The 14,094-nt window shown below is 42.0% G+C and overlaps 1 protein-coding gene across 2 annotated transcripts in view; it reads right to left on the bottom strand.

Moving 5' to 3' along the window:
• The window catches only part of SCHIP1 (schwannomin interacting protein 1), a 475,035-nt gene that overhangs the window by 135,578 nt on the left and 325,363 nt on the right, over window positions 1-14,094 (bottom strand). The window contains exon 1 of one of the 2 annotated variants that reach the window (XM_088479825.1): window positions 10,727-11,014. The exons of the other annotated variant lie outside the window; for it this stretch is intronic. Coding sequence (XP_088335951.1) covers window positions 10,727-10,732 — 6 coding nt within the window. The 5' untranslated portion in view covers window positions 10,733-11,014. Of the gene's footprint in view, window positions 1-10,726; window positions 11,015-14,094 lie in introns of those variants that run through there. 2 annotated transcript variants of the gene reach the window in all.

The following is a 14,094-nucleotide window of genomic DNA, read 5'->3' on the forward strand; positions in this document are numbered from 1 at the left end:
GCGGCAGAAGAATGCGGCTGAGGACCGGAGAGGACTGCGGGGGTGGGAAGTGAAAGAGCGTCACGAAGCTCCCCCCCGCAGCCTCTTCCAACGTAGCAGGTAGGCCCTCCGTGAGGCCCACCATATACCCCCTCCCTAGACCGCCAGGATTGTCGGGCGTTAGGCCCGTGGAGCGTTGTCGGGCACTAGGCCCGTGGGTAATTAGGCGGGCACAAGGCCCGGGGCACTATAGTGGGCATTAGGCCCTATAAAAGGATTGGCCCGTAATAAGGTGTGAGTGGCCTGGGTACTAGGCCCAGGCCACTAAATGATCGAGTAGGCGGGCACTAGGCCCGTGGCCATAAACCAGGCGTAGGCCTGTACCCATACAGGAGGGCACTAGGCCCTATATTTGAGCCCCAATAAAAGTGGTCTGGACATTAGGCCCAGGCCACTACCAGAGCCCACCGTTAGGCAGGCCACTAGGCCTGAGCTGCAAAATAGAGCGGGACTCTGGGCAGTAGGCCCAAGTCCCTTGAGTACCCCACAGTAGGCAGGCATAAGCCCTGAGCCGCTGGTAAGACCCTGGGCGTTAGGTCCACGGCCCTGAGCCCATTAGGTAGCCCCCGCATAGATGATTAGAGGTGTGAGCAGTGGTGGAGAGCTGTACGGCTTCCACCCATGAGGTAGTGGTTTCCCCAGTCACCGAGAAGAGGAGCTGGCCAGCTCTGGATAGGTAGCAGACATTTAAAGGGACAGCACTGTGTTTTGCTCTTGTGTATTTAGTCTGTGTTTGGTGTTCCGTGCAGGGCAAATGTTTAGTTTTGTTATATCTGTCGCACTACACACACTGTAGGTTGAGGGTGATGCCGTTTTAGTATGTGTAGTTGCTTGACATAGGTTTAGGCCCTGCACGGCTGTGTTGTGTATCTCCTTACAGGGACCTGTAGGCGAGTGAGCGGACGAAGAGCAAGAGTGGACACGGTGAGAAATATCTGTGTGTACTGTCTCTCCCTGTTTGTTTGTCACTACCTATCTCCTTCCTTCTGGGCGGACGGTGAACCTTGCAACCCGGTGCAAGGACGGATCTTCACCTGGTGCGTGAGTACCGATAGGTGAAAATTCGGGATCTGAGGCCAAAAGTGCCAATGATGATCTTCACTTAAAACCTGAATTTATCCCCCGGTTCAGTAGGGCGCGTCGGTCGACGTGAGGAAGGACGGTACTCACCTCGTCTCCTTCCCCCTAGGTCATCGTGTCCGTGTTCTATTCGGAGGTTCCAAGACCGTCTGCTCAACACACGGCCTGAAGGTGAGAGGGTGCGACGCAAGGTAAGTAACAGACGTACACCTGCACGGCAGCAGGCATTGCACCGCACCCGCCCCTCACACCTGCGGGGGGAAAGTTGGCAGGGGGGGGTTTGTGCGGGCAGGTGGCACCAGCAGGGAGATTTGCCCGCTCTTTCTGGTGGCTGGGAATGCCACCCGATTTTCATTCAGGGTGAGTAGGGAAGTATGCTGCCAGGGTAGATTTTTTGATGGTTATTTGACTCATTTATAAAAAAACAAATGGGATTTAAAGATTTAGCAATAGTCTCATGGAGCATATTTTGTGTGAAGTTTATAGGGCTCTCAGAGTATAAGAAAAGGAGTCTGACGTTTTCTCAGTCTAGAAGTTATTCAGTGCTTAAATCCCCTGGAGGCACTTTGTTCTGTGTGTGTCGTGGCATAATAATCTAGAATGCTCAGGCTGGGTCTGTACCTGTTGGTCATGCCTAGTTACTTATCAGATCTGACTGGATAAGAAATTAATCTTGATCTATGTACCAGGGGCTCACCTGGCATGGGACGGCTAGTGGGCCCTAGTACTACCGCAGTATATTCTGTACTGAAGCACTGTAAGGAATGCCACATCCAAAAACAATGTGGATGGTGGACTTCTGTTTATTTTGACGTTTCTAAAGATTTTTTGGTTACAAGACTTTTTAAGACTCTTTAAAATCTAAAATATCTCAAATTGCAGTAAGAAAACATTATTTAAATAATTATGTATAACTTTTGTTTTTAAGCAGAACTGTAGGATTGTAATGCACTTCTTTACTCTGAAGGAGCAGGAAGCACTTCCTTCTGTGTGGCTAGCATAAAATGAGCTGGAGGCACTTGGTGTGGCGTAAAATGAAATGTCTGCATTACTGTTTGGCATAATATGACTTGAGACAGTAATTTTTGGCATAATATGAACTGGGAGCACTACAGTTTGCCATATACTGAATTGGGGGCACTTATTTTTGGCATAAAATGAATTGATGGCACTAATGTTTGGTATAAAATTAATTGGGGACACTATGTTTGGCATAAAATAAATTGTGGACCCTAATATTTGACATAAAGTGAATTGAGGACCTTGTTTTTTGGCACAAAATGAATTTGGAGCACTACTAATTGTCATAATATGTATTGTATGGACTACTCTTTGGCATAATGTGAATTGTGGGGACTGTTCTTTGGCATAATGTGAATTGTGGGGACTACTCTTTGGCATAATGTAAATTGTGGGGACTGCTCCAGTAACACATTAACTGTTCCATTTCCCTCTCACCACTCCAGTAACACATTAATACTTCAGTTTGACTAGTGCGGGACACCTGTCAAACCATAACGCAGGTGTGCTAAGGCGAGCTCAGGGAGGACAGAAACATTCTGTGATGCAGTAATGCATCACTGCTATAGTAAGACATTAACCTCCCTCAACTGTGTACTAACGCATTAGTAATAACACATTATTCTCGCTCACCTCTGTAGTAACACATTTCCCTCACTTTCCCGTGTTGTCATACATTCCCTTCCTTCACCCCGTAGTAACACATCTGACATTCCCCTCCCTCACCTGTGTAGAAATACAATCCCTCCCTCACACCTGTAGTAACACATTACCCTCACACACGCGCCTGTAGTAACTTATTCCCCTATCGCACCTCTGGAGTAACACATTCCCCTATCTCACCACTGTTGTAACACATTTGACATTCCCTTCCCTTACCTCTATAGTAACACATTCCTTCCCTCATTATTCAAAAAGGGGAGCCGCACCAACTGCCAGTGATGTTTGGCAGTATTTGGGATGACAGTTGGTGTTTGAACATGAACTGTGCTGCAGCCACGATGAGACAGTCAGGCAGGACATTACACAGGGGGAGTTGAATTTAAAAAAAAATCTCTTCTTAGTGGGCACCTACATCATGGAAGAAATATACTACCTGTGTCAGTCAGTCAGTGAATCAGGACATTTGATAATATATAGAGATAGCTAGATAGCTAGATAGATAGATAAGCAAATCTACTGTATCTATCTATCTATCTATCTATCTATCTATCTATCTATCTATCTATCTATCTTCTTCCTTGTTTTCCTGAACTATTAACAAGAATTAGTTTGCCTTATGTAGCTTACAATCTGGGTCTTAATACAGTGGACATATAAGAAGTAAGGGACAACCGAACCTCCCCCCTCCCAGGCCACTTACCTGCATGAACAACCCCTCTTCCCCTGGTCACACACTGCTCATCTGTGTGTACACCTCCCACTCCCCTGCATTAACCTCCCAGACACAGACCACAGATTGCTAAACTGCAGCTCTAATACTTTCGCAAGGCTGCTCATCCTGGGGGCCGGCCAATGACATTGCAGTGCTGGATTGGAGCACCCATGGCGTTACTGTTGCACAACCCCACCACCAGGTACATTGCTGGGATCAGTGTACCTGCCAATCCCTGGGCTTAGTTATGATCAGTGCAGGGTTGGGGCTGCCTAAGAGCTGTGCTGGCACACACCCTGCACACCCTGTGTGCATGCCTATGCACTTGTCCAAGGTTGCAAGAAGCTGTGTGCTATAGTGAAATCATGTTTAAATAACTATAGTTTTTATTTCACCTTCATCAATCGATTGGTGCTTATTACATCTCTGTAGTCAGTGGTGGAGCACTAGCCAAACTGGATATCTACAATTGTATACACACATGATACAGTAGAATAGAGTGATTGAATAAGATCGGAGTGGGTTAAACCTCAAGTCTGGGGGCTGGCTTACGAGACACCATGTGATTAATTGGTCCTGTTGTTGCTAGGGGTGTGTGTTTTAGTGCTGTATGTGGGGCTTTGTGGACTGATACAAAGCCTATTTTGCTCCTGTATTTAGATTGTTGTTGTTAGCTGCTTGTTGTGGCGGGATCTTTTGGTTTGTGTGCACCTTTGGTGGTATCCGTTGGCAATGCATGTCGTTTGTTGCATTGTTGGAGTAGGCTGATTCCAGCCTTTCTTTGCCATCATACTTTCTCTCATTTAAGCTTATTTAAATTTTTGTTATGTTGTAAATAATTAGCTAACAAAATGATCCTGCCATGTCTCCAAGTCTGTATATTATGGTTTAATTATATATGTTTTGATTATATGTTGTATGCACAGGACACCCCTCAGACGATTGAAGGTTTAGGAGCTTTAAAGGATAACAATATGTTTTCACAATGAGCCCTGAGTGATACTATGCAGCCGCAATGAGTAATGTGCCTTACAAACTTATTTTCAATGGAAAAATCAATGTAACCTTGTAAAAAAAATAGCACTCTATGATATTCTGCCTTTATACTTTAAGGTACTGTAGGTACACTCAATAAACCTAATGCCATTGAGTTTTGCTATATTAATTGATTTGCTAATAGTGTAGATGCAGTGGTGGTTAAAATATCTAAATGAGAAATCAAAAATAGTGCTTAATTAGGATTTCTACATAGCAGAAACCAAATCAATTGTTAATCTAATTTGTGTTTAACACTAAAATTTCTATCAGCCTCAGTTTATTATAGTATTGATTGTAAGCAGAGCCGTAACTAGACTTTTTGGTGCCCTGTGCCAGAAAGAGCATTGGCGACCCCCTCATTTTTCAAAGGGACATAATGCACCCAAAAAAGGGCCATGGCTTCATGGGGAAGGGCCAGGGAAGAGATACTGGAGGCCAGGAGATGCTGGGGATGAAATAAGAGGAAGCTACAAGCAAGAATGATAATAAACAGAAATTTGACAGGCCCAAACAGCGCCCCCTGACCTGTGGTGCCCTGTGCGATGGCACCGGCCGCACTACCCTAGCTACGGCCCTGATTGTAAGCTCACATGAGTAAGGCACTTTTTCATCTGTTTCATGAACCCTAAATTTGTTTTATAACAAGTTTTGTATTGTTTTCTGTGCTTCTAATTTTCTCTGCCTGTTTTTATTTCACAATTTGAATTTATTTTTACATATTAGCAGTAATTTATATAGTGCTCAGGGGCAGGCACAGCCTCAGGGTATTTTTTGCAAAAAATACCCTGAGAAGTATGGGGAGAAGATTCACATGGACAGAGCATTCTCGGAAACTCTGTCCCTACATGCGATATTTGATACATCATTGCGATGTATTCAAATATCGCAATGCGAATTTGTGCAAATATATTGTGATAAATATGCCTCTATATAATGTAATAAGGGCTGGTATCGTTACACAGTTTATCCAAAATAGATATTTTCAATTTATTACGTCCTTTATTTTCAGCAGTGCAAGTAAGGGGTTCGGGTCGGTATGGCGTACCATTAAGAAATTAGTAGTCGGTACGCTGTACTCCCTACCACCTTGCTGCCGACGCTGCTAAAAGCGGCACCTCCCAGTGAGTCACAGTGCTTGGTGGGGTCGCCGCGTGACAGACAACAGCTTCTAGCTCCTCCTGGTTTTGCTCCCATGCTCCCTAGAACAAAGAGGAGCCACCAGCCATGCCCTGCACCTGCCACCCTTAGTCAGTCTCTCTAAATGACTGTGTCGTCACTAGCCAAGGACGCAGAGACCAGAGCACATTCTCCTCTGGTGGTGGCCTCTTTCTTTAGTTATACTGTGTAAGGTAAGTGTCTTTTCTTGTAACATGTTATATACTCTGAGGAAAAGGTTGTAATAAGCTTGAAATGACGGTGCAATACACTTTTTAATGTTTGCAAAATCACAAAGAGTGAAGTTTTTTATTCCTATTAGATTAGGAATACTTCTAGCTTGTATACAAGGGTATGAGCATCAACATTAGGTAAATGCAATGTAACCATAGAAGGCTCCAGCCAGGTAACCATACAAGTGACTTGCCGGAAATGAGTAAAGACTCTTACCTTTGAGGATACTATTCAATAATCAGTGGTGCAGGTAAGGTGGTACGGATCGATACGGCATAAAATAAATTAGTAGCCCTTGTCATTTTTGAACCTCTATATAGGCTGATGCTCTCTCCCTCTACTCCCCTTACAGCTTGTTATGGCTGTTACTTAAATCCTAAACTCCAATCTTCCTAGCCAAAACCTTCCTCACAATTTGTTTTTCTCTCTCCATATGGGATCATTGCACCTGTTACTACTAATTTCTCTCTCTCTGATTACCCTATGGCACAGGTTCTCGAACTCGAGCTGGCTTTGGAGTGAGACACGGGGTAGACACTGGACCCCGTGCAGTGGCTTAGAATTAAAATGGAACTACTGTAGCTAACAGTTCAATTTCCATTCATATTAAATAAAACTCCTTTAGGCTATATTATCGTTGGCTTATGGTCCAGTGTGGCTCCCCCAGCTTCCCTGCTCTACTCTCTCCTTTCCCAACCCATCCCACTGATCTCTAAACGTATCTCAAAACTTATCAAACACATCTTAAATACCTCTAAATGTCAAAACGCTCTACACTAAAAATCCCTATCCCACCCTCTTTACCCTCCACCATTAACACTATTTGGTTGGTTTACCGCATGGAGCGCATCACAGCTAGTCTTCATGACACTCCTGACCACTTTGTAAAAATGTGGTCAATGTGGACTGAGGATCTTGAGGCCGAGCCACGTCTACACATTATTTAAAACTTGCTCAATTTTGGGACTCTAGGACATGATGTAGTGACACCCTTTTCCCACCTACCCTTGCTTTTACCTTCTCCTTCTTTTCCTTCATTCTTTCCCCTCTGCTAGGCTAACAAAGCATACTTTAAGCCAGTGGTTCTCAACTCGGTCCTCAGGACCCCACACAGGTCACTTTTTCCAGGTCACCCAGGAGGTGCTCAGGTGCATTCATTACTCACTGACACATTTTAAAAGATCCACAGGTGGAGTAATTATTTCACTTGTGATTCTGTGAGGAGACCTGGAAAACAAGCACTGTTTGGGCACCGAGGATCGAGTTTGAGAACGTGTGCTTTATGCTGTTTTTTCAATTGATTGGTCAAGTCTAATGGTTTATATATTTGTTTCTTAGCTCTTTTGCTTGAATGCACTATTTTAAGATGTCTTAAGATTTCTACCAGGAATTTGCTCCCTCAGTATATCTAATTTTGTTGTGAAATTATATATTTTGCCATTTTTTCCATGTAATTCTGTTTAAAATCTTTAATAAAAAGACTATAAAAAAAAAAAAAAAGAAAGAAAGAAAAGGAATTAGTAGTTGGTATGACATACAGTACCACTAAGAATTTAAATCTACTTGCACAACTGCTTATTTTATTGTCTAGTCATGTGTGGACTCTTACAGGAGCCTCCCCCAATACAGTATGTCACATCATGTATAGACTCAATACCTTTAGCTGCAGCTGCCTCTAGGTTGCCTTTAGCTGGCTGGTTATGAGCATCAGTACATGCCACAAGGCATTATGTACAGGAATAAAGCACCTCCCCCTCAGAAATCTGGGTATGTTTAGAAGGTGAGGGGTAAAATAATCATTTTTAGGGCCATTCCTGGTTATGACGTATGCATCGTCACTGTATCTGTCTCAATGATGTTAAGCAGATCTATAGAGAGCAGTATAGTTTTAGTACAATAAACCAAATTGACTCTCAACAGTAGGGGAATTTTGAGAATTTTAGGTTATTACTGGAACTAGCTAATAGGAACATGTTTGTATACCTAAATAAAGAGTACAATCTCCATACAACACTATTGATATCTGTGAAGCACCTAGCTTTTGTTAGCATCTACAGGGCTGGGCACTGGGAAGACAGCTAAGGATTGCAAGAAGGCTTGTAACACAAGTTTATTATGCCATATTTGTATTAAATATACTACATGACAGCTAGTAAGCAAACTGCAGTCTTCACAAACTCTTCTAATGCTTTTCCGTGACAGAATAACATGAAATAAAGAATCTGTTATTCTCTGTGCTGTATATGGCAGGTTTTTGGATGCTGGCCATTAATGATTTCAGTCATACCTACAGCAGAAGACCGTATTATCCGATGCTTGTAATGGTAAAAAGTATGATTTATGTTCTAGCATGCTGGGGACTATTGCAAATATATAGACTAACCCAATATGTAATGGAATGGACAGCTAGGGTCTGTAAATTGTGAAGTTACAGGTTAAAAATAAATGAAGTAATGATAAGAGATATACTGTAACAGACATAGAAAATCCCTATAATGGGGACATTAGACATATCTACATTATTTTAATTAATGTTTTGACCTTAAGTCTTCTTTGTCTTTGTATATAAATACCAGTAACCAGTTATTATGACAGTATGGCAAGTTTTCCATTACATAGAATGACCTGCTTTCCTTTACATAGAATGCACTGTTTTCCTTTACATATAATGCACTGTTTTCCATTACATAGAATGCACTGCTTTCCTTTACATAGAATGCACTGCTTTCCTTTACATATAATGCACTGCTTTCCTTTACATAGAATGCACTGTTTTCCATTACATAGAATGCACTGTTTTCCATTACATAGAATGCACTGTTTTCCATTACATAGAATGCACTGTTTTCCATTACATAGAATGCATTGTTTTCCATTACATAGAATGCACTGTTTTCCATTACATAGAATGCACTGTTTTCCATTACATAGAATGCACTGTTTTCCATTACATAGAATGCATTGTTTTCCATTACATAGAATGCACTGTTTTCCATTACATAGAATGCACTGTTTTCCATTACATAGAATGCACTGTTTTCCATTACATAGAATGCATTGTTTTCCATTACATAGAATGCACTGTTTTCCATTACATAGAATGCACTAACAAATTTTTGGTGGCTCAAATTGTATTATTATTCATAACACTAAGGGGGAGCTTCAATTAGTGGCGAAGTCCTTCAGAAGCTTGTGTGCTTATATAACGCCGATTATCTGACATGAAAACCTCATAGAGGTGTGAGCAAAATTAGTAGTTTCCTCCTGAAATAAGCTGCAATGTGCGTAGCTGTACAAATGACTCTCCCCCTAAGACCAACATCAATTGAACAAGTACCTAGACAAATCATCTTTATCAGGGAATACTAGATGTGCCTGTGACTGAAAGTTAAATACAGAGAGACTACGGAGGCAAGGAATATATCATATATACATACTGGTGAAAATCCCACATACAGTTTAGCCATATCTCTTCCACACTGACATTATTCATCAGCTTGCAATCTGATTACTATAGAAACAAAATATCACCACTATGTGAGTTTTTCAGCATCACTTCATATAAGAACAAGGATCATACATAGAATTGGTTTATATTTATATTTAGATAGATCTGTGTGCAGGAATCATGAGACAAGACTAGTATCTGGAATGCTGGTGTTAGGATCACCAGCACTACAGTAACTAATACATACAGTCTCTTCTTTATAACCAAACACAGCTATTATATAATGCACTATGGAATAAATACTTCATTTTTGCTACCTGGAACAGCAATATTGCTACATTGATCATCTGCTGCCTAATACAGAGTTGATTTGAACTTGCTCATGTCCTGACCTTTTAGGTGTGCACAATTGAGGATCCCTGGGTTATATTTAGCATATTCCATCTCATCCCACAGTCAGACTGTGCCTTGAAAACAAATCAGTGTTGGTATCGCACCATAATCTACTGGAGTAGTAGGACAAATAAATGAAAGTTTCATGTATGAGATTAGAGCATAAACATACTGTGTAACATAAAGCTATGTATGTAATATGAAAATGTGAGGCCAAACTCTACCATATTTACTGATTTATCTGATTTAAATTCAAATGTGAACTTCTAATAAACTAGAATGTTATATACTTGAATGCACAGTTCCCTGAATCTCCAAGAGGAATGCTGTCACTGCACGCATAGAAGAATAAATAACCTGCATGCATTCACTTCATACAGCATGGTAAGTGTGTTTATATGAATATATGATCCATGTAGGCAGAAGTGATATTAGTAATAGAAATGAAACATTGGCGATCATTGTGACCTTTACTGAGTTATTATAACTGATCTCCTGTCTTACAAGCGCCCAGAATGAAAATTATATGTGTACAGGAGCTGAAACCTATACACACACACCTGCCCTGCTTCATATAACCAGAATACATGCCACACTAAATCAAGAAAACAATACATTCATGAAAATCTTGTACTACTGTAGGCATTTTAATGACCTGACAAGAATGTTTGACATTGATATTTCTCTAGGCTACAGTGTACAGGTGCTGATTCCTTTTAGAAACACAGAACCAGTGAATGAAAGGTTAAATATTCCCAATTCAGGTTTTTAAAGGAAGCTACATAGAAGCAGTGACAGAAGCCTAAGCTGGAGATTTCAAACTACATTTTCAATAAATGAAAAACCTCTGTAAATATACTGTAAGGGATTATGAGGAAGGACTATAAAGAAACTGCTGCAGTCTTATGGAGAGATGATTGATAAAACATTTTATCTGTACTTACATTCATCTTCTATGTCTCTCCCTTTCAAGTCATCTTACAGGAAAATTCTAATCATCGGCAGATAGCAGTGTAAGGGAGGAATGGTCTTCTGCACCAACTGTCTGTGGTATTGTTCATCGCTCTTCTCTCCCTTCAGAGACCATTCCTCCTGGACTTGAATGCTCAGTTCAAAAATAGACTTTAAATTCACATCAAACCTTCACGCCTTAACTCTTTACAGCAGCTGTCAGCATCTCACTGAGCTAAATGTGGTGGCACCCAATTTCAATGTAATTTCCCCTCCTCAAAAGATGACTAGACTGTGCCTGGGGTCTCCTGAACTTGTCCTAACCCTCCAATTTCATGACGATTTTTGAGCAAGGCTGGGAGAGCGAAAGCTGATCTTTTCCAAAAGCCTTCCCTATTCCATTCATCAACCTTGCAGGGGGAAAATGTGTTTCTGATATGAATTATTCATGAGTTCAGTTTTGCTAGACCCAGGACATGGTGTTAATCATTAATTGGTTGTGACTTCCTTTCTTAAAAACTGCATTCCTTTTAAAGCCTTTAAGATTTTTTGTTTGCTTCTCTGCACGTATGAAGATCAGATATTTACTTCTGTTAGAGCTCCAAGTCTTTTTATTTTTTTTAGTTTTATTTGATGAGCATTTTCCTACTTGAGGAAGTACACTTACAGGATCTATAAATAGGAATACTTGATATACAATATAAATATGGATTCATATATATATAGTAGATTCAAGATAAAACTGACTGTATAGCAACATCTTTTACTACCTGCCATGAACAGACTGATCTTTATAGGGTAAAACTGCTTTTCTATTTCTAATTTGAAGTCAGAAATTTTGATTGATGACCTCATGGTGAAAAATGTAGGATGTCCACTCTATACCCGAAATAGAATTAAATCATCGCCATAGCAACATAATGACATTCCAGTAACCCTGTTCTATACGTTCTCCTCAGCTCAAGATACAGTAGAATGAAACTAGATGGGCAGTGAATGAGGAACTAGGCTTCTTTTGTTCCCGTCATAATAGAGAGTTTGAATTGTCCTACAATCGACTAGATCAGTCCCAAAATACCCCCCAATAAAATGAAAGGTTAGGACATTTGGTAGTAACATAATGAGATCTTTGTCTTGTGCAGTTAGAATGTAACTTCATATAAACATATGTTTGTCTGTTTCCTAATATTATGTAATGTTTTATAACAGATGTTGGCATCTCTATTTAAAACAGAAAACATATTGTAAGTTTGAAGAGAGCTGTAATTAGGGGCACAGCAGTATGATAAAGATTAATGCTGCATTACTATCTAAGTGGCAGGACATTCCTGTTTCAAATTTTAAAATGTCTGCAGAGAGAGAGTGCGGTGGGTGCGGCAGACATGGGACGTGGAAGTGAGAGGGGCCGGGTAAAAAAGCAGAGTGGAGACCACATCTAAATCTGGGTATACACTAGACGATATGTCGTCCAATCAGGTGAATCCGGACAACATATATCGACCACATCGGCCAGTGTGTACCCACTATCGCATCGACAGATCGAGCCTACATGCTGCTCAATCTGTCAATTTGATGAACGACCCCATGCTTATGGAGGCGGCTGCTGAACGATATATCATGCGGTTGTTCACCAGATCATGCAGTGTCAAATGACCGCACAATACAGTATGTCATTCAACGCATCGTGCATCGGCTGGGTACATACATTGTCTAATGTGTACCCGGCATAAGGATGCACAGGTCTGGCGTATGTGCTCTGAAGCCCCAGTTAAAGAACATATAATTCCTCATTAGTTGCTGATACTGACTGATGCTCTTGACCCTCAATATTGACTCATTGTACTCAAATTCATTTTAAGAGTCACTACTAGTTTTATCTACGTATGTATACACTAACTACATGTGACTTCTCTCTGACACCCCAAACAACCCATATACACTATATGGTGATGCCACCACCATGGGGCTAATTCAGTGTATACGATCTTAGAATCCAATTTATTTACCTTCTTAATTGAGTAAAAAGTAAGGTGGACAGAGTGTAACGATACAATATGGAAGGTGATGAGAAAGATGATGAGAAAGAAATGGGAAACCCATGGGATCAACAGAGGCAACTGATAGAAGAGAAGATATGGAGAAGTAATCATGAGAAAGGAAGGCAGAAGAGTGAGGGTGGTCATTGAAAAGCAGGTTATTGAAATGAAATATAGAGGTGGAAGACACTATTTCAGGGGTGTACTTTGCTATACTGGAGGGCTAGTGGATATTTCCACTCCATAAAATAAAATATATGGGGTGGGCTGAGATTCCGAAGATTCTGGACATGGAGGGCGGCTCCTCCTCTCCTCCCACTTCAGGGACGGTGACAGAATTATGATGTCACTCGGAGAAATAAAGGGAGAGGAGGAGCGGTAAGACAAGTGCGACGAGACTTGCAATTTCTGAGACAGGTCAGAGCTGCTGTACTGTAATTGTGTGTGACGGACCGATGTTACTGATGTGTACGCAGGGCTGCAAGGTATTACGGATGTGGGAAAGCGGTAGTGGTCATCTCTATGCTGGCTGAGCAGTTGCAAACATTAGCATATTTTCGCAGCTAAATTGCATGCGATTACACGATTGCAATAGCGATCCATGCTTAATCAGGCCCGTTTCTCATTATGATATCTGGCAGGTGTATGTTCTGTGTGTGACTGCAGCTGTATCTGTATACCAAATGCTACGTTACAGTGTCAGCGGCTGTTTCCACAACACATTCTATTGTGATGATCTTACAGACTCTGGGGGTCATTCAGACCCGCTCTCGAGCGCAGGACGCTCGCAAGCGGGTCGATGTTCCCCCAATGCGCATGCGCACGACGGAGGGAGCTCCGTCGTGCGCCTGCGCGAGACCCGAATAACGACGGCCAAGCCGTCGTTATGGGTCTCGCACTAAAGGGGGCGTGCTGTCGATGGTGACTGACAGCACGCCCCCTTTAGTGGGCGTGCCGGGGGCGTGGTTGCCAGACGGAGGCATTCCCATGGGAACTCCTACTGTCTGACTCCGGCCCCACTGACATCACTAGTGATGTCAGTGGGAGTGATTTTGGCTCTGATAGAGTCAAAATCACTCCAGGGCTTGCGGCAATGAGACCCTACCACAAGGGTCTCATCGGAAGCCCGATGGTCGCGATAGTCAAGACCATCTTTTTGGCCGCTCGCATATGCTGTGGGTGGTCACCCACAGCTATGCGAGCGGCCAGGAGGCAGCTCCATTTTAAGGTAGGAGGGCACTGATTCAGAGCGAGCACTCTGGTCAGAGCGTCCGTCTCTGAATCAGGCCCTCTGCTCACACAAAACATACACGTGCTGCATATAA

The sequence above is a fragment of the Taudactylus pleione genome, unplaced genomic scaffold (assembly GCF_031769625.1).
Source record: "Taudactylus pleione unplaced genomic scaffold, aTauple2 ptg000246l, whole genome shotgun sequence".
NCBI lineage: Eukaryota > Metazoa > Chordata > Amphibia > Anura > Myobatrachidae > Taudactylus > Taudactylus pleione.